Source organism: Carassius gibelio, chromosome B18 (genome assembly GCF_023724105.1).
Source record: "Carassius gibelio isolate Cgi1373 ecotype wild population from Czech Republic chromosome B18, carGib1.2-hapl.c, whole genome shotgun sequence".
In the NCBI taxonomy this organism is placed as follows: domain Eukaryota; kingdom Metazoa; phylum Chordata; class Actinopteri; order Cypriniformes; family Cyprinidae; genus Carassius; species Carassius gibelio.
This window is the reverse complement of record NC_068413.1, coordinates 17,256,618-17,278,842: the sequence shown is the minus strand read 5'-3', so window position 1 is coordinate 17,278,842 and position 22,225 is coordinate 17,256,618. Positions and strand designations below refer to the sequence as shown.

Below are 22,225 nucleotides of genomic sequence, written 5' to 3'. Positions count from 1 at the left end.
ACAGTATGAACATACATTTATAGTTGTGTTATTATATTTGTGACCCTGGATCATGTATTGTTTATTAGGAGGGCAATATTTGTCTGAGATACAACTATTTGGCAATCTGGAATCTGAGGGAGCAAAAAAATCTAAATATTCAGAAAATCATCTTTAAAGTTCTTAGCAATGCATATTACTAATCATAAATTAAGTTTTGATATATTTACGGTAGAACCTTTACTAATCTTACTATTTATCTATCTTTATTGAACATGATATTTTAATATCCTAATGATTTTTGGCATAATCACAAAATTGAAAAATTGAAAAATCAATAATTGTGACCCATACAATGTATTGTTGTCTATTGCTACAAATATACACCAGATAATCATGGGCTGGTTATACCATTACACTAGTTCAATTTTATTGTGACATTGAAATTGAAAACCCAAAATAACAATATTGCAATGTTTTTTTTTTTCACCCCATAGCAAAATATGCATATGATTTTAATACCAAGTGACTTTTAGGGAAGAAAAAAAGCCATCAGTATCAACGCTGAGGGTGAAGAATCCATTAAACTGCCTCCTTAAGTCATTTAACATCCTTTCAAATATGCATAGAAATTCATAACATAAACTGTGAATATTGTTCCACAGCCCAGCTGATTTTAAATCACTACACCCCCTGTGATTTACCTGAATACTAATATACAAAATCAAAAGGCTTTGTTCTCTTGATTAAGCAGACTGAACAGCGTGGCTCATGTTTCTCAGTTCAGGCAATCGAGTCACTGTTTCTGTCTCCTCCTGCTTCCACCGCAGGTCCTGCCATGCCCTCCATCAAATCACCGCATCACTGATTGTAAACCCTTCCTGGCTGTGTCAAGGTACTTCTGACGATAGCTTGGAAAAGTCCAAAACAAAAAGAATGGAGAAATGGAAATGGATCTGCTGCTGCTATGCCTCATGCAGTATAAAAACTCTCTTTATCCCAAATGCTGGTATTTTCAGTTCAGTATGGTAAAGCGAGTTTCATTTGTTGGGTAATGGTATATGGCAGTGGTTCCCAACCTTTTTCAACTCGCGGCCCACACATCCAAACACATATGTTTGCGCGGCCCACTTCAAAAAAATTAACTGACCCCGCTATTGTTGGGTTAATAACTTAGTACTCAGAAGCTAGATTTTAAACCATATTTATTGAATAAACTAGGGCTGTGCGATATGGACAAAAAAAAAAAAAAAAAAACTATCGCGATTTTTTTGATCAATTTTGCAATTGTGCTTTTACAGTCATAAATGCATTCAGGATTAATTTGAAACATATTTCCAAAAGAAAACCAATCAGAGCTTTATCAAAAAGTTGTAACATCTCTAGAACAGACATAAGTCAAAATTATCACTATAGTGAAGATGTAAAAAATTTTATAGACTTATATAAATTTCTGTATACAGGGACTTTTTTTTCTTTTTTGCCATGCATTGTTCATAGAGCTCATTAATTGTAGCGGTGCCTCAGGTGTTTGCAGTGTGTATACAGTATGTGTATGCGGTCAGCAGTGAGAGCGCATAAATATAACGCGAAAGCACATTAAAATAATGCATGAGTGCGAATCTCTCTGTTCGCAGCAGATTTCCTTTGCTCTGTCACAAAACCGGTCGTGCTTGCTCAGATAGGCTACACGCTGCTTTGCGAGGAGAGAGTGTGCACACTTAAAACGTGTCTCCTCTCACTTAAACTGCATCCTGTTCACTAACAAATTCACTCTATGCTCATGTGTTAGACATGAATTATTTTTGCACGTTTTTATTTCTAGCCTTTTACCGCAGTGAGAACGCTCTGATCCGTCAACATTGGCTCAGAAAAAAGGCGCATCACAGACAGTGTGTGAACCTGGAGTTAGGCATACGCGCACGCTCAAATCGTGATTTTAGGACGTTTTATTTTAATCGCACAGCCCTAGAATGGACTAGAAATGAACAGAAAATAATTGGCGGCCCACCTGCAATACCACCGCGGCCCACTAGGGGGCCCACAGGTTGAAAACCACTGGTATATGGGATTTACTAAATGAGAAAGGGGATGCTATTTAAACAGATGCAGTGTGGGCCAGAGAAACATCGATCTGATGGCCTGTATCACAGACAGAACGAGAGTCTATGAATAAGACGAGAGAGTCCTCCTCACAGTCTCCAGACCCATGCTATTTCAAGCCCTGATTTTGTCTTGTGAGTGACGAAGCGCAAACCACAGTCTGGGAAAATACTGTCTGGCAGAAAACTGCAGAGATAAAACAGGACGCATCCAAACATCTCAGGTTAAGAAAATGACAAGCACGGCAAAACCTTCTATCCACTGCTGGATAAAAACAAACAGCAACTGCATGATCTCAAGCTGGCGCTCATGTTATCGGTTACTGTGGTTTTGATGGGTGTCTTGAGAGTCACACCTGGATCTGCAAAGATTATTTCATTAATTATCACGTCATCGTGCATGTAATTGATTCTAGTATGATCTGCTTAGCTTTGTAAAGATGCAAACATTCATTAATGCTGAAGAAAATGACACAATGTGTGAAGATTAATTTGAAAAGGATAAACATATACTTTTTTATTATTAATTTTAATCTATTTTTTTTATGCATTTAGCATACACTTTTATCCAAAGCCACCTACATTGCATTCAGGCTATACATTTTATTTTATTTATTTTTTACCAGTATGTGTGTTCCCTGGGAATTGAACCCACAGCCTTTTGCACTGCTAACATAATGCTCTACCACTGAGCATTGCATACGCTAAATAATATACATGGTTAGTTTAAGCCTGATCATCATATTCAAAAGGTTTTCACTCTAGTGTTGTTTTAGTATCATTTAATTAAGTATAGTGTCATGAATTATCTTAGTTTTTTGTTGTTGTTGTTGTTTATTTTGAAAGAGATTGTATGTATGTATGTATATATATATATATATATATATATATATATATATATATATATATATATTAGTTACTGGTTATTTTAAATATGTCTATATAGTTTATATAAACATTTATTTATATAGTTTATTTTGTTGCTGCTATTTTAGTTCATCAAGTTAAAGTAAATGAGAACTGGGATATGTTGCCTTTCAAACTAGCTGAAATTTTATTTGATGTTTCATTTAATGTAACATTTTATTTATTGTTTGATTTATTGATTGATTGATTGGTTGGTTGATTTATTTATTTACTTATTTATTTATTTCTCCTCAGAATAATGGCTCGGCAGTATTTTGTCTATTTTAGCATCAGATGTTTAGAAGAAATGACTGACATCGCTTAAAGCACCTTTAATTGCTTTACCTCCACAAAAGTGGTGTGAAAATCAGACTTTCTATAGCTCAGTTGGCATAACAGTTTGCAATTTGTTGGCCATTTCCAGTGTGTCATCCAGGTTATATCTGCTGAGAGTTAATTACTACCCATGCACCCTTTTGTGTGCATTTCTCTCTCTGTCAAACATGCGCGTATAAACACAGCTCCACACTTACACACTGAGTAACACATGAAGGGATTGAAAGCATGATGAATGTGTCAAGGGAAGAGAAAATGCATGTGACTTAATTAGTGACTAATATGCTTCTATTATGTCTTTTCGAATGTGCTTCCCTGTCTTACATCCAATTATACTGTCAGCCACTGAGAGTAGGCAGTAGGTTTCACCATTATAGCGTACAAATTACTCTCTTTAAGCCACCGTCAGGTAGTCTAAATAAACTCCCCACTGTTTCATCAAAGTGATGAGAAAAGTCGTTTATGAAAAGTGGTGGTTACAGAGACTGAAGTATATTGCAAACTGCGTCATGAAGTCACAATGTGAAAAATATTTAAATTTAAGTATTAGAAAATCTTTCAGAAAATCCAGAGAATATCAGTTACGTGATGAGAATGCAATTCGGATTACTCTGCTCTTTCTCTAAAGACTGCCATAAGCAAATGCTTCAACCAATCGAGTGCATGCTCAGAATCTGTTTTGAGATCACATGCTTCACTGATGAAATGACTTCATTATATAATCCTGAGGTTCAATGTGAGGAAGAAACTACAGCACACGCTGACAGTATTATGTCTTAAAGGGAAGAAAACTCCTAAATTCAGAGTCAGGCTGTGGGTTCGCTGCAGTTTTCTTTGTGTAAATATTTCTTTGGCAAGGCCTCTGTTATTATCATTGAAGGCAAATGTGTCTAAGATGATTGTTTTCGTGGGCGGAGCTGATTCAGTTTGTATACATTCTGATTCATTAACGAGTAGTGCTGCACATTGCCTCAGTCTTTACCAATGGTGAACATGCTATCAGAATTGATGTTTTATAATGTTTCTCTGTGTAAAAAGCAAGGCATCGGGCAGAGGAAAGAGCAAACATTTAGTCTATTGCAGAAAAGCAGCTTTATACATCTTGTTTCAGGTCCTCGTTGAGAGTATCTCTACATATTATTCTCAAAGACTTTGCTCGATTCGAAACAACCCGTGACTCAGGCACCGTGAACATCATCCTACACACCTAAATGCACCATTTATAGAGACAGAAAGAGAGTTATGTTACATAATCTTCATAGTAAAGGTTTCAGTTCTGTTTCAGCAAGTTTACTGCTTGTAACACATTTTGAACACATGTATAACATAACTACTTTATCACTTTGGGAGAAACCAGGCTCAGTTGGGGGGTCAGTTCTCCTCTGACCAGACGAAACCAGTAGTTCAATTCCAGGCTGCAGCAAAGTCAGATTGTGCAGAAGAATCATCTGTTTCCTGTGGTCTTGTCCTGGTGCTCCTCTGAGACAAGGTCTTTACAGGGGATCTGTATCTGGGCTCTAGTTGTCCTGGTCTCCGCTGTCTTTCAGGGATGTAGAGGTCCTTTCTAGGTGCTGATCCACCATCTGGTCTGGATACGTACTGGATCCGGGTGACTGCAGTGACCCTCTGATCTGGACACAGACTGGATCTGGTGGCTACAGTGACCTCGGAACAAGAGAGAAACAGACTAATATTAGCGTAGATGCCATTCTTCTAATGATGTAGTAAGTACATTGGGTGTTATGGGAAGTGTTTCTGGTTCCAGTTTACCTAATTAATGCAGCCTAAAAATCCTTTAACGGATTTGGATATTAAAAGCATATTAGTATGTTATGTGTAAGCCAGGTTAAAGAGATGGGTCTTTAATCTAGATTTAAACTGCAAGAGTGTGTCTGCCTCCCGAACAATGTTAGGTAGGTTATTCCAGAGTTTAGGAGCCAAATAGGAAAAGGACCTGCCGCCCGCAGTTGATTTTGATATTCTAGGTATTATCAAATTGCCTGAGTTTTGAGAACGTAGCGGACGTAGAGAATTATAATGTAAAAGGAGCTCATTCAAATACTGAGGTGCTAAACCATTCAGGGCTTTATAAGTAATAAGAAAGATTTAATAAATATGTACAATTGTAGCCCCTTATCACTTTACTGCTGGACATGATAAGAGCCTGAGTTAAAAATCCTAATTGATCCTTTTATCTAGCTGTTTCTGAAGGAAATTATGTTATAAAATAAAATGTATTATGAAATTAATTATATTTAATTTAGGTTCACTTTATGTACCCTTTAAATTCAACCACAGCAACGAAACATAACACACTACACAGTTAAGTGAGCGACTTCAGAAATGTATAGAAATTCAAGTAGTCAAATAATATTAATGCTGTAGATTTAACAAATAAAGTCTAATCAACAAAAGTAAAGAAATACTATATATATAAATATATATATATATATATATATATATATATATATATATATATATATATATATATATATATATATATATATATATATACCAATAAATGGATTAATGCAATATGTGTCAGTCTTTTACAGTTTGCTTTTAACTATAATGCTCTAGATTTCCTCTTCCCTTTCTTTAAATTTAAATTATCTCACAAACTGAAATTTACCTTTACACATAAAGTGAATAATGTTCTATAGTGTTAGCTTATAACACTTCAACTTATACTTACAAATTGTGTTCCTCTTGGTACAAAACTTAAACAAACTTTAATGTTAACAGTATGAATCAAATATAAGTATAAATGCGGTTGTCTGGGCAGGCTTCAGTAGGTGAAGGTGTTCCCCTTGCTTACAGACTGATTTGTATGGGACATCTGAAAAGTATCTTAGTGGTCATTCAGTGATTGAATTTCTAATCAATTTAACATTATCATCCTTGGAGTAAGATAGAAAAGTCATAAGTTAACATGAGAACAATAAAACAAAAGAGAAACCTGATGAACTTATGTCAACAAGTGTGAGTGGTACAGCTGATGTTAATGTCTTTCGAGGTCAAGTATGGTAGAGTGGTCCCATGTAAGCATATAGTTTGGTATTCTTGGTCTGAATGACATAAAAGGAAATGCAGCAAGTGGTCAAACTTGAAAATTAATGTAGAGATATGCATCGATAAACAAACCATATAATGACGATACGAATAATATTCAATCACAATTATGAAGGTATAAATAAAATATAATCACACTGTTCATTCACGAATCTTTCAATACAAGCCACTTATGTAGATCTGAGGTTTCTAAGTAGTGACTTTAGAATGATTAACATGATTTAAGAATTTTTCTAGAATGGAAATCCTACATTCCTAGTAACAGGTGTGTGTGTGTGTGGGTGTGTGTGTGTGTGTGTGTGTGTGAAAGAGAGAGAGAGAGAGAGAGAGAGAGAGAGAATGGGTATCTGATATGCAGGCTAAGTCACAGTTGACGGTTTGGTAAATTTGTAAATTTTATAATTGATTGATAGAAATGAAGTGCAGGCACTTCCAATTTATTAATTTTCATAATGATTGTGTTATTAGTGATGTTTTGGGAAACCAGGGGCCCTCTTGTTTGTCAACCACCCTAGTAACATTGTCCTATGTGTGTGAGGCTATGTGGTTCTGTCAGTGTGAAGATGGGCAATAGATCTTTAGTGGTCTACCACGGCACGTCCTGATTTTGCCAAGTCCGATGTGTTCCTAGGTCAACATATTTTGTTGACCCTGGAACAACATTTTACTCCAAAAATATATTCTTAACCATATCCCTACACCTAAACCTAACCTTAACCATGAGTAATCCCTAAAATCAGAGGAAATGATAGATGAATGACACTGATGTACAAGCACCAAACACTGATTTTAAGCATAAACTTCACATAATCTATAAACTGGTTCTTCAAATCTGATTGGTTAATCACAATGTTGTTCCAGGGTCAACAACGATGTTGTCCCAGGAACATGTCTCACTTGGTAAAATCAGGTTAGCGGTCTACCACGCTTGTGACATATCATGAAAATCTAACTTTTCCAGGTTGTAAAAGCTATAATCACGTCACCGGTGCATCTTCCAACCAAGGAAATTTGAAAAAAATTACCGCCCCTTAATCTATAAGTTTCCACCCATGGCGCCGTCATTTTGATTTCGCAAGCAACAACAGTGTACTGGATCTAATGCCATTGCTAAAGTCAGAGCAAAGCACACTAACTGTTCTGTCTTTGGCTTCACAGTTGAGCACAGAACACCGTTTAGAGTCCCAGCCTCAGAGGAGACCAGGGGTGGATTTATTTACTGTATATTACTGCTGCCACACAGATCTAATATAAACTAACAATTTATTTCCCAGCTGTTTACCTTCACGTGCATAACCCACTGTTTTTGTAACTCATGTGTGTTTTTACAGTAAACTTGTGAACATAGTTTAGTATTCACATGCTGTTACAGACACTTTCTATAAAGTTTTGCTTAGAAAACCATTTATCAGAAGTTTAAACAAATATGGTTTAAAATGCAAAATTACAATGCGATAAACATGATAAGCAGAACCACACACAGCTCTATTCTAGAATGGGGGCCTGGAGCAGCAGCACATTTGCATTTAAAGAGACAGGCACAAAAAACTTAGACATATTCTGAGGAGACCAGACACTTATATTACATATTGTCAAAAAGGGCATAATACAGGTATGTCAAGTCAAGTCTGCTTTATTGTCAATTCTTCCACATGTACGTACAGTACACACATACAGAGAATCGAAATTGCGTTACTCTCAGACCCCCGGTGCATACAGATATCATTGACAGTAGAGCCTAAAAATCTAGATCAAATATAAAATAAAAGAAACAACTATACAATAAGGGAATGTAAAAAAAAAGCCATAATAAAATAAAAAATAAAGTTAAATAAAGCAGCGCAAGGCACATGGCAGGTAGAGTGCAGATCTGTGAAGTGAACAAACAGTGCAGATAAAAGGGTTTTAGTGCAAAAAATAAGCTTATTCAGTCTGATTAAAGTGACAAAGGGCTCAAGAGCAGTTATTTTGTTTAACTGACTGAAGAGGTAGTGGAATGATGTCAGTTCCGTGCTGAATGACGTAGTGAGCAGACCAATGCTGCACAAAATGTATTAGTGGTATATTAGTGGGGTGGGGTGTGGAAGGACCTGGGGATGTGGGATCTGGGGGGGGGGGGGGGGGGGGTGTCATAGTTCAGTGGTGCCTGGGACAGAAGAGTGACGAGGGGGGGCAAGTTCACCACACAGTGTTGCAGCTAGTCTGGATGCTCTCGATGGTGCCTCTGTAGAAGGTGCACATGATGGGGGGTGGGGCTCTGGCTTTTCTCAGTTTGCAGAGGAAACTGAGACGCTGCAGTGTTTTCAGTCCAGGAGAGGTCCTCTGTGATGTGCACACCCAGGAACTTGGTGCTGCTCACTCTCTCCACAGTCGCACCGCTGATGGTCAGAGGAACGTGCTGAGTGTGTGCTCTCCTGAAGTCTACAACAATCTCCTTCATCTTCTCCACGTTCAGAGAGAGATTGTTGTCACTGCACCACCTAATGAGAGTTGCTAATGAGACCCACCACAGTCATGTCATCTGCAAACTTAATAAAGAGGTTGGAGCTGTGTGACGGTGTGCAGACATCGGTCAGCAGAGTGAAGAGGAGGGGGCTCAGCACACATCCTTGGGGGGCCCCAGTGTTCAGTGTGATGGTGCTGGATGTGTTACTGCCATCCCCTACTGCCTGAGGTCTTCCAGTCAGAAAGTCCAACAGCCAGTTGCACAGCGAAGTGTTGAGCCCCAGCTGGATCAGTTTGGAAATTAGCTGTTGAGGGATGATTGTGGTGAATGCTGAATTGAAGTCTATGAACAGCATTCTGACATATGAGTCCTTTTTGTCCAGCACCATCTGGAGCGCTGTTGCTGAGCCATGTTTCTGTGGACACCAAAACACAATAAACACAATAACTAATGAATGCAATAATTGAATGTAGTCCAGTTTATTGTCCAGCGAGTGCACGTTAGCCAGTAAGATGGTGGGATAGATGGCTTGTGTGGGTTAGCCGTTAGCCTAGCCCGGATACCTCCGCGCTTACCCCTCTTCTGCTTCCTCTCACACTGCTTGTGGCACCTCCACTGTGGGCGAGATGCAGTAGTGGGGGTCTGTGATGGTGTAGGCCTCTGTAGCAGACTGAGATTCCACAGCTGTTCTGCGTGCGCAGTAAAAAATGCGGTTCTGCCGACATCGACAGAATCTTGCGACTGTATGCACGCTTACAGACAGGTAGACGTGATGATGATGTACAAAAACAGTGCTACTCATAAGACAAAAAAACATGAAAACACCGTTCTGTCTGGACAGAGAGAAGCTTCTGCATGTGGATGCACCGCCATGATAGTTCAATAAATGTCTCCTTCAAACTAAATTCTAACCTGCATTGATAACATATGTGATAAATTGCAATGGAAAAAGAGAAAGAACCTGAATATTTTTTTTTTGACTAGCTGGCAGTATATGGGGACAGAAAAAAAAAGTTATGTTAGATACTGTAGTCATCATAGATGTGTTATCGTTATATAAGCACTTTGTTTATATACAGTACATTTATAACACATTTGTAACACATTCATAATATGATCCTGTCAGAAATGCAAAAGTGTGATTATTTAATTTCAAATGACTGGCAGTAATCCAGGACATTGATTTAAGTGATTCGTATGTTTAATAATTCATGTGTGACTTGTTTGCAATGAATAATTCATATATAGCCTAAAGAACCTGTGCTAGCCACCTGGTAATAACAAGGCAAAGATTACATTAATTAAACTAAATTAACCCTATTTGAATTGGTGATGAATATGTGCTGATATGTGGTTCTGACTTCTGACTGGCTGTATGCCTGAGGTAATGCATTCAGTAAGTTACGTAAAAGAGCTCCGGAGAGTGGCCCAGTCAGTATCACAGCACCGCTCACAGAGCCATTATTAACCAGCAAACCCACATCCTAAGTTAGCCAAGCCTATATCTAAAGATAGCCTTAGCATATCTACAGCCTTGGCCCACATAATTCTTCAGCAGAGTTTGAAATGACTGCAGCCAGCTGAGCCTCTGGAAGAAGAGAGGGAAAATTATGATCGCTTTTGAAAATTCCACTGCGATTTGGAGCAGAGGATTGTATGCAGCGGATCACAAGACTCGCCACCATTGACTGACACCCATTATACAGCTGTTATTCTATGCTGCTTCTGATTATCCAGCTGTTGAGAGCCTCATCACCCCACTCATGGTGTTTGTGAATGTGCAGCATGTGCTAAGGTCTGCTTGAAAAATAATTTCAGAGTATAGATAAAAAGGAGGGTATTGTGTGCTTAATGAATGCCGGAGCCCTTGCTCGCATGTATGACGGGATAATTAGCCGCTAACGGTCGGGGGGAGCACTTCAAAGCCACACTTCACACCCCCCGCACGGGATGAGTGACACATCTAACCAGTCAGGTCTGCGCGACCCAGATCATTCGTTAGAGCTCGGAGGTCTGTCTCACAAAGAAACATGAAATCTTACTGACACAGGATTTGATTTCTTTTCATGCACAGTATCACTGATAACTTACTCCTGTAGACTCCCCAGAATCTGATTGGGTGACACTATACATCTTTCAATAATAAAGGCATACAGGTTTGATGCACGTAATAGCAAGTGAAAAACATATAGAAAAGCACACTGTAACTGTAAACAAATGGCACATTTGACTTAATTTTACTAGGTTTGTAAGAAACTATTTTTTCTGTTGGCGACTAAATGTCATTATATACAAAATAGAAAGTAGGGAGCAGGATGAAATCCCGCTTGACGTCCAAACTAGAGCACTAAAAAGAGAGGACGATGAATAGATTCCTATGTGCCTGGAAATCTCAAACGCCACATGAGCGAAATACATTAAGGAAATATTTACCAACGGTTCACTTTGAAATCAGCGTGTGACACTGTTGCAGTAATTGTTTGCAGTTCCTAATCATCACATTCGGCCTCTAACTATGGAGAGGCTGTTTTAATAGCTCTCTGTTACTCTACTGCTCACATTTCAATCAGATTCTTGGGCAAATTCATGCCAGAGGCTGGATATTATATAATGGATCATTCAGAGCCCTGAAAAGTTTCCCTGACAAACTTGTTTCCAATAGCTATTTTGAGTTGATGGAAATAATTTCTTTTTGGTCTGTGTGCTGTTATATAAAGTAGCCTGATGGCACTGGTTGTTTGAGACAAAGAAAGCATGGAAATAAACACTCATCTTGTTTAGTCTTTTTGTTGTAGAGTTGTATAAATGCCCACAATCATCACAGCACAGGATTTCAGGATTCAGCAGAGTTGTAATAGGACAGCAGTGTTATTGTGGAGCTGAACGCTGCATCATTAAACTTACTATTTTTGTGGAAAGCATGATGCATTTTACAAGATTGATTGATGAATAGAACGTTCAGAAAAATAGCATTTTCTGTTTCCACAAACATATTGTGCAACAAAACTGTTTTCAACATTGATAATAATCAGAAATGTTTCTTGAGCAGTATATCATCATATTTTCATGATTTCTGAAGATCATGTGACACTGAAGACTGGAGGAATGATGCTGAAAATACAGATGCACATCACATTTGATCATATATTCACATATATATACATTATATAGTAAAAACATATTTCAAAATATTACTGTCTGTATTTCTGATCAGAAAAATTTAGCCTTGCTGAGCATGAGAGACTTCTTTAAAAAATCTATATATTCCAAACGTTTGACCAGTAGTGTGCATATTTATTATTTATCATTTAATTTGCATGCTTATAATTTATAACAAATTTAACATATTTATATGTATGAAATCAGCAAAGGATCAGTTAAATTGCACACATGATTCTAAAGCAGCGAATATGTTCAACATAAATGTAGGTGACCTCTGTGCAGTACAGGGTTCAGCTGAAACACGTGTATTTCTCTCTGTTCTCCAGAGTTGCCTTGCGTTGCCTTTGCATCGCCTTTCCAGTGCGTGTTATTCACGGATCAGCGCCACAGATGACATTTTGCAGGAGGCTTTGGCACAGAGTCAGCTGTCACTCTCAGGATTGCTAACCTCTTCCACCGTTACCTGCTCCGCACCGACTGCAATTACCGCTCAAATCACTGCGGATAGAAATAGAAATAACATTGCAAGCACTGAAATAACTAAATGCTATGCTCAGTATACTGTACACGTTATACTGAAGCTGCTATTTCTAGACAAGATATTTACACAGCATCAAACAAGCAAGATTACTATTTTTCTGAATATCAGCAGGTGATTAGCTACAGCCGGGTTGATCTATAAGAATTTTCTACAAGGATTTTTATTTGTAATTTTTCTGACAATAGTGATCACTAAAACTCAACAGTCTATTAAATGGTTACGCTTTTATTTATGTTTTTTATCTAAACTTCAACATTTGCAACAAGTTCTGTGAGCAGTTGTGAAAAATATGTGAACCATTTTGGGATAAAGTCAGTCCAAATTCATTCTTTGGCACTAGGTGCCACTTTGGAGTGGTAAAATAGTGGTTTTCCCGGTAACGCTGCACTAGTGATGTGTGATGATCATCCTTTTTAAACGAGCTTCTAGGTGAACGAATCGTTCTCGTTCACGCAATCCACTGACTCAAACTATTTCTCGTCCTGTCAAAGAATTACTCAACCTCCAGGTAATAGCCTTCGAGTATGAGATGTGACAGAGCATGTGATTTGTTGAATGTAGTGAACGAATACGCCCTTCAGTGAACAAGTTTCATATGAGTCTGAACGAGATCTAGACATCTTATCATTCGTGAATGAAATGACTGAACTGGCACACATGTCGTTCGCAAACGAGTTGAATGAACGGATACATGTCGTTTGTGAATTAAATGAACTGGTACATAGCTTATCTCGTTCGTAAACTAAATGAATGAGAGGGTTAGTCTGGGTTAGTCTGCCATTTAGCATTTCAATCTCGCAAAATGCAAAGCGCAGTACTATGAACATAAGCTTGTTGTCATATTTAGCATACAGAACTCCACGTTTAATCCCCAATTTATGATTGTGAATATATAATATACAAACTGTCTGACCAAACAATTAAAATGCTAATTAGGCAAGAAAACCTTGTGCTTTGTTCATCTGAACAACTTAATTAGACTTTATATATTGAATGCAATTATGCCCACATTTTAATAAAGCCTGATCAGTTTTTGTAACAAGTGAATAAGTTCGTTGACTTAAGACATAGCACATAATACACTCTTTTTAGCTACCTGCTGGCATATTTTATGTAATACGAAGAAATGATCACTGAACGAATCATTGTATATTCATTTAATTATCTTTAATTATTATTATTATTATTATTATTATTATTATTATTATTATTATTATTATTATTAACGTAATTTGGTTGTGACAAATCATTTATGAGTACTGTGCTATTACTTTATTCCTTTATTTTAATTTTTTACACATCAGTATATTACAGTATAACCTAACTGAAACACATCTCTGAGTCTAATTCCAGAAGGAATAAGTGTTATCATAAAAAAAGAACACTTGTATGATTGATTCAATGACTCAACTATGAGTCATAAACACAGTCACGTTTTTATTTGAGCCCTTTGTTTGAACAAATCATTGGATTGAAAGATTCAGAGAGAGTTGCCACCTACTGGTCTTCTGAAAGAGTTAGTGAAAAATGACCACTAATGCACAATGTAACTGACCGTATTGTATCGAAACTGTAACTATATATATATATATATATATATATATATATATATATATATATATTAATGATACATTTTCACACTTTTTGAGAAAAGTAGCTTTGAAATGCCTCTTTGGTGTTGTGCTACCAGATATAATTGTTCCACAACGCAGGCTTTGTGTCTGTCTCGCCCTCCTCGGCCACGATGTGCTGTTTTCCTTGAGCTGCTGCTGGTGTATAATTCAGCTCCAGTGAGACGAGCATCAGCTGAAAGCATCAGAGTGGGAAGACAAATCTTTTCCGAACGGAAAAATCCAGCTGCAATCTTTGCCATTATGAGGGCCGAGGCCGACAAAAGGATGTGAGTTTTACCCTATAGACTGTAATTACTATCACAGGTTCTCATTGTGCTCCTTCCAGTTAAAACACAATGTGTCCCAACGCTAATGATTCTTCCTGATGTGTTCATTCATCCTTTACACTTAGGCAATCTGTTTACCCAATAATTTACTCCGTAGCCCACTCACTCTCTCTGCATCTCGGAGAAAAGGTGCAAGGATTACTGTTCACCGTAGCTGCGTCGAGCCCATCTGTGACCTAGAAGGGTTGCGTAGACCCTTTAAGCTTGCGCTGCGATCTAGCTAAATTGCTTCAGGAGCAATAGTGGAGTGAGGGCATTGCCTAAACGAGCTCATTTGAATGATTTTGTTTACCCCGAGGAACGCCTGCTCCAGAGAAAGCCATGGGAACGGAGGCGGCGGCTGATGATTACGCAGCACAACAGATATTATGAGCGAAATTAGCTGTTTTCTGTTTCTGTTAGCAGTTTCTGTTGGGTTCGAGTGGGGAGGTAGGAGGGTGAAGTGTGTATTTTTTGCAATGTTAAAATACTTTCTCCTGCCCCAGTTAATTGTAGATAAATGTTGCTCGACACAGCAACACTAGTCCAATCAATGCTCTTTAAAACCCAGCAGTGAAACTAACTAAATGAAATGAGGTGATTATATTGAGCGTGCTTTACTTCAGACTGTATAAGGTGAATAAACGGTGAATAAACGTTGTTATTTCTTCTGTGAGGTTTGTTTGTTTTTTTATTAGATTTCTTTTTGCACAAGATTGGTATAGGAAGAAATGTGTTCATATCGCTTTGCATATTGCTATTATATATGGATGTATATTTCTGTTGGTTTGTTTGTTTTGTTTAGATATGTTTCAAATAGACCATATATACCTGAAAAAGCCCTTTTGGAAACTTTATATTTTAAGAGTGTACGTCTAGTGCCTCCAGTGGCTCTGAAATTACACACTTCACCTTTCATTTGGGATTGGAAATAAGTTCTTCTGACAGTGCACTTGTTCCTGTGAGGATGTGGTGCAGTTCCAATTAATATTAAAAATGGCATGAGTCATAACGGACCTAATATTGATCAAATTACGCTCCTCTCTTGGATGACAGGGGTTTGGGAAACATGTTTAACAGTGCCAGACTATCCGGAAAACACTGATTGAATTAAATCCTGCTTTTGCGGGACGAGTAATCTAGTAAACAAAGCTATCTCATCCGCCCTGGGCCAGCAATTCATCTTCCATCCTCAGCACCTCGGTGTGTGTTGTTAAGCTTCTCTAGCCTTCATTCAGTGCACACACACACACACACACACACACAACCGCAGAAGTTACAGAAAGTCCACTGCCCAGACAGTGACACCTGCTTTACTCACCAGAAATGAAATGAAGTGTGACTGCATCATATAATAACTGCTGTTAATAATGTTCATCGTCTGGCTGACTACGTCTTGTATTAACGTTTCTGGAAAATCCTACGCGCACAAACTATCAGTCACCACTTATAAGCTACTACTAAATATTGTAGAAACATAATTTTCTGTAAAGTTGCTTGGTAATGATTTTGTTTTGTAAAAAGCGCTATACAGATAAACTTGAATTGAACTGAAAGTGCAGAGCCTCAAAACCAAGGAGGTGTAATAATACTTGGAGAAAGTATATATATATTTATAATTTGTTTGTTTTGTATTAGAATGTTTTTTTTTTGTGCTGTTTTATTTTCTTTGTTTTTTAAGTATCTTCTTCTCAACAACACAGCAAAATAAAAAATAAAAAACATCCCTTGTTTTCCAGAAAAAATATCTTAACATTCTTGTATCTACGTGTATGTACTTGAGAAGCAAAATGTTAATAAGATATTAAGTCATGTTTTGTACGTTTTTGCTTGTTACTATATATATATATATATATATATATATATATATATATATATATATATATATGTGTGTGTGTGTGTGTGTGTGTGTGTGTGTGTGTGTGTCTCTGTGTGTGTGTGTGTGTGTGTGTGTGCTCTTGTTTTTGTATCATATCAGGACACAACTCTGTATAATGACATGGGTATGACACAGGTATTACAAGGAGAGGGTGACTTATGAGTACATAACCCATGTCCCCATTTTTCAAAACACTTATAAATCATACAGAATGAGTTTTTTTGAGAAAGTAAAAATGCACAAAGTTTCCTGTGAGGGTTAGGGTTAGGTGTAGGGTTGGTGAAGGGACATAGAATATACAGTTTGTACAGAATAAAAACCATTACACCTATGGGATGAACACACTTTACACAAAAACAGACGTGTGTGTGTGTGTGTGTGTGTGTGTGTGTGTGTGTTTATACATGCATAATCAATATACACAGTAGACGCACATATATATTGCAAATCATGATTAATCATTTGATAGCACTACTTTAAGTAATACTAAGTATGTAATAAAGTAAAATCGATGCCAAATTTAACAAAGAGAATAAGTAAATTGAACTTTGGCCAATCAGAGCAAGCTAGCTTTGAAAGCATAAGATCCCACCCTCCCTGCGAATCACTCTCCGAAGCCACGCCTCCTTTAATCACATGACCCTGCACAGCAGCGCAGAGGATAACATTAACACTGTCAAATTAGCATGTCTCATTCACTGATGAGAAAAGATTACAGTACAAAGCGCATATCACAACAATAATAGTGCCTCAGACCAAGGAATATGCTCCTACACCTTCCACAGATTATATAAATATATTTAGACCATTTAGTGATTGCTATCGGGATGAGAAGAGACTTGCATCCTAACATAACAAAACATGCTTTTGAACAAGATCACATACCCTGACTTTAAATTGTGGGGTTCACTTGAATAAACTCTTCTAAATAGCAAGCCTGTTACACTTGGTAAAACTGCATGTCTACATACAGTAGTAAACACCCAACCGAACACAGAGAACTCAAGACATAGTACACAGTACACAATAACAGTAGACTGTTTTCAAGTCTGAATGGATAGTTCATATATTACAAAACAGCCAGTTACTAAACCTATGATAAAAACAGTCTAAATACAACTAGAAAACTTTATTAATCATTCATGCCCCAGTGATCAATGGGAACAACATAACTTTGATCATTTCTCCAAAAATCCTTGTAAACAAACAATTATACTTAGAAGTTCAAAGTTTAATTTTACACAAGTTCAAATTGAGTACTAATGTAGAATTCATAATTCAGCGTACAGTACATACAGCAAACAGCATATTATATAGTAAATATCAACTGCTTGTATCTCCACACAATATATCAGCTCTAATGTGACTATAAAGCATCAAGATATTAAGATCATCCACTTCATTATTTCCTATAAAGCTGTGTTGCATTGTGTATTGTGAAAAGCACTATATTAATGCATTATACATGATTCTAATAGTTTCAAGAACTGTATTCTCTTTAATGAAACAATGCACTGTTCGGTGTAAAAAAAAAACTACCCAAAATACACTGTACATTTTTTACAATGTTGTTTTCCCAGGCTTTAGTCTTGATAAGATCTGAATGAAGGCATCTGTGTGGCCTTGAGACAAACCCGTCACCTTTATTTCTCTAGTGCTGTATACATCACAGATTGTTTCCAAACAGCTTCACAGAGATGAACAAGGGGAAAAATCAATGATGCAAACAGAAGTCAGTTCTGCTGTGGAGCAGCTCTACAAAGACTGCAGTAAACAGATATTATTCAGTTGTAATCAGTTCATTGTTGATTCAGATAATAAGGAAGGAATAATAAGGAAATGAGGAGTAATTATCTAAATGTTCTTCAGACCTGTGTAAGACGGTGTCTTGGTTTATGTGTGTTTTTCCTGTCACTGTGTGGCGTAAACACAGAAGGATCAGATGAATATGCCCTGCTGGCATGAAGGATTAAAAATCTAATTCATTTATCCAGCACAATGACTCCAAAGGAGCAATTAGGAGCTCTAAATCCCTGATTACACCGCAGCCAAAGCCAGAGGAGGGCCTGTGTTTCTGTGATCCGCTCGCTGATTTAACAGATGAGTTACCAGAGACACTTTTTCTCATCTCTTTCTGTAATCACTGACTGAACGGCTGATACTATATTTAAGCATGCACTGCGAACACAGATTGTTGGGTTCACTCTGGCGTTTGTGGGATACGACTGCTTGACATCATTCATTTAATGCATGCTATTTATATATATATATATATATGACCTACTGTACCTCACATTGTTTGAGGATGTAGATTTAGAACGAGTGCATATCATCAAATGACAAATATGATGTCCAGGATGAATGAAACCCCTCACAAACCTCTTTAGTAAGAGATGTCAAATGCTATTAGCTCAGGAATAACAAAGGGCAATCGGGTTTTAATTGAGTGACGGGTTATTAATGATGACATGAATAATGAGGACCTGGGCTTTATGCTTTTATGATGTGAGGTTAATGTAAACAGCTTACTGTGAACACTTGTAATTCACTTCATCCTTTTCAAGCTTTATGAACAATTATTTTAGGTTCAAGTGGTGTGTGAAAGGAAGTGGAAGCAAGCAGAGTATGTCTGTTTTTTAAAGCACACAGTGCCATCTGTTGCTAAAAATTAAGCTGAGAATCGATTCGACAGAGAATCCCGATGCTTTCAGGAATACGCATAATTTAGCAACAAATTAATTTATTGTCCAACCCCTAATGAAGACTGGAGTAATGATGCTGGAAGTCCAGCTTTGATCATATAATAAATAACAATTCAGCAGATATTTACATTGTATTAATATTTCACATTGTTTTTGCACATATTCTTGAATCTATATATTTACTTTGAATCAAGATTATTTTTTTTACTGAACTATATGTCCTCACACACACACACACACACACACACATGTTTATATATATTAAATGTATTATTTATATATATATATATATATATATATATATATATATATATATATATATGTATATATGTATATATATATATATATATATATATATATATATATGTATATATATATATATATATATATATATATATATATAATATAAATTATTTGCATAGAAATGAATACATGTAAATGCATGTAAACATTTTCAAACTATATGCTGTGTATACACATTTATATAATAAATATACACAGTACACACACATATATTATGTAAACAAAAACGTTTTATTATAGCACTACTTAAAACACGGGTGTAAAAACTTGCAAAATATTTTTTTTTTATTTATTTTATTTTTTTTATTTTTTTTTATTATTATTTTAAATGTTTTGCAGTGCATGCAGATAAATTTGATGTGCTGTATCTATCCAACTGAGTGAGTCTGGGAATCACAAAAATAATTTTAGTTTATTAATTTGATATATTGACACTCACTTCGAATATCATGTTGGACAACCTTCAAGTCAAATGGTTCTAAACTCAATTCCATTTTTTGTCCAAACAGTTTGATCAAATTAATTATGATCCTAGGATCATTTCTGCACTCTGCTTGGTTTCTCCTGAGTTGACCAAAGTCAAATTAAAGTGACCTGCAAGGTGATGCTAATGCATCTTTGATGATGGAGGAACACAATCTGATTATTTCATCTGTCTCTGTCTCTGATGCAGGTGGTGGGTCAGATCGACAAACTCACATCAGATATCGACTTCGACCTGGAGCCTGACGACTGGACGGTGGCGACGGCGAGCAGCACGTCGAGCAGCGAGCGTGGCTTGGGTGAGGCTTTCAGACTGGACTTCCTCGGCCAGGACATGCTCTCCGACGGATGGGACTTCTGCAACTTCCTCGAGGCCTCCAACCGGAAAACACAGCGAGAGGAGACGGATGAGGGCCAGGGGAGGCCGTCATTGTCCACAGCCAGCGTCTACTCACAGATGAACGGGGGCCTCCACGTCCCCAACGGGCCCCTAATCGTCACCCCAGACTCCTCCAGCGAGGAGGCATCCAGCTCCACTCACAGCCAGAAAACCAGAGAACGTGTTCGCTTTAGCGACAAGATCCTCTACCACGCTTTGTGCTGCGATGACGATGAAGACGAGGAAGAGGATGGTGGCTGCGAGGAGGACGATAAAGGGGACTGTGGGACCCCAGATACAGACAGCGAGCACAGTCCTCTGACTCGTTCTCCCGCTGAACACCCGCCAGGCGTCTACAAGTGTCGAGAAACGGCGTCTGCGGGACCCTCTCCTGTGAAGATGCCAGTGATGAGCTCTCACACTTTACCCAGGAAAGGTCTTCTCATCCCCAAAAAACTGCTACGGAACAGCAGCACACAGACGGTTTCGGATAAGAGCACTCAGACTGTACTGCCCTACGTCCCCGCCAAACAGAAAAACAAGGACCTCTGAGAGAACAGTCGGATTTACACATACAAAACACCAACGGACTGAGACAGGATTACAAAGAACTGTATACTATTTAATATTAAATACATAGATAATAGATAAAAACAAAATAATAAATGAATTATTCAATAAATTATATATGGGGAAATTTCAAGACTTGCCAAAGTCATTTTATGATTCTTGCACGTATTCAGAAGATATTTTCTCATTTCAGATATTATCAGAGCTTGGTTTCCTTTCAGCATTATTCTGTTTAGGGTTTCTTGATATTGAGGTATTTAAAGTGTTCATATGAAAACTGCTGAAGTTTTGCGCACAAGACCATCACTAGTGCTTTTTGTTTCTATAAGAAGTCTCTTTTGCTCACCGTGGCTGTGTTTATTTGCTGAAAAATACAGTAAAAAACAATATGTTGCAAAATATTACTAACATTTAAAATAACTTTTTTCAGTTGTAAATTATTAAAACAAAAAATATAGCTTTTTTAATTTATGTGTAGGAGCAATTTTACATTAAGATTTAAAAGTTTGGGATGGATGGATAAATAAATAAATAAATCATATTTTTATTTAAAAAAAATATATAATTGTATCAAAAATATGAAGTCAGTATTAGTTTAGTATCATTGAGATACTATAATATTTTTAATAATTTATTATTATTTTAGTGCATCAAGTTAAACTAACTGAAAATGAGAAATTATGTATTTATATATATATATATATATATATATATATATATATATATATATATATATATATATTATTATTATTATTATTATTCATTTATTTATTTATTGTTTTTCAACAAGAAACATTTCTGATTACTACATTAGTTAAACTTTATTCCAATTAATGACAATGCCTTTATGGTTTTATTTTTATTTTTTAATGAACTTTAACAACCTTGTGGGCAGCATGACTGTTTTCAACATTGATAGTAATCAGAAATGTTTCTAGAGCAGCAAATTAGTATTTCTGTATGATTTCTGAAGATCATGTGACACTGGAATAATGAATAATGAACATTCAACATTTCAACAGATATTCACATAGAAAACAGCTATTTTAAACTCAAACACAGTGAAAGTGAAAGTTGTGACATTTGCCAAGTATGGTAACCTACACTCGGAATTGGTGCACTGCATTTAACCCATCCAGGTGCACACACATACACACACACACACACCCGGAGCAGTGGGCAGATATAGATCCAGTGCACAGGGAGCAACTGGGGGTTCAGTGCCTTGCTCAGGAACACTTCAGTCATGAGTATTGAGGGAAGAAGAGAGCACCGAGACTCAAACCTGCAACCTTCAGGTAACTAGTCCAGCTCTCTAATCATTAGGCCACAGCTAACCACAGCCTTGGTGAGAAAGAGACTTCTTTCAGAAACATTACTAAAATCTTAGTCTCTACAGGCGGTAGGTAGTCAGGTAAATCTCCTT

The 22,225-nt window shown here is 37.0% G+C and overlaps 1 protein-coding gene across 2 annotated transcripts in view; it reads left to right on the top strand.

The window, feature by feature from the left end:
• LOC127977917 (inhibitory synaptic factor 1-like) overlaps window positions 1-20,932 on the top strand; it is a 58,873-nt gene extending 37,941 nt beyond the window's left edge. For both annotated transcript variants that reach the window (XM_052583147.1, XM_052583146.1), the window contains one exon: window positions 20,041-20,932. In XM_052583147.1, coding sequence (XP_052439107.1) covers window positions 20,041-20,781 — 741 coding nt within the window. In that variant the 3' untranslated portion in view covers window positions 20,782-20,932. The remainder of the gene's footprint in view (window positions 1-20,040) is intronic.
• The last annotated feature ends 1,293 nt before the right edge of the window (window positions 20,933-22,225 follow it).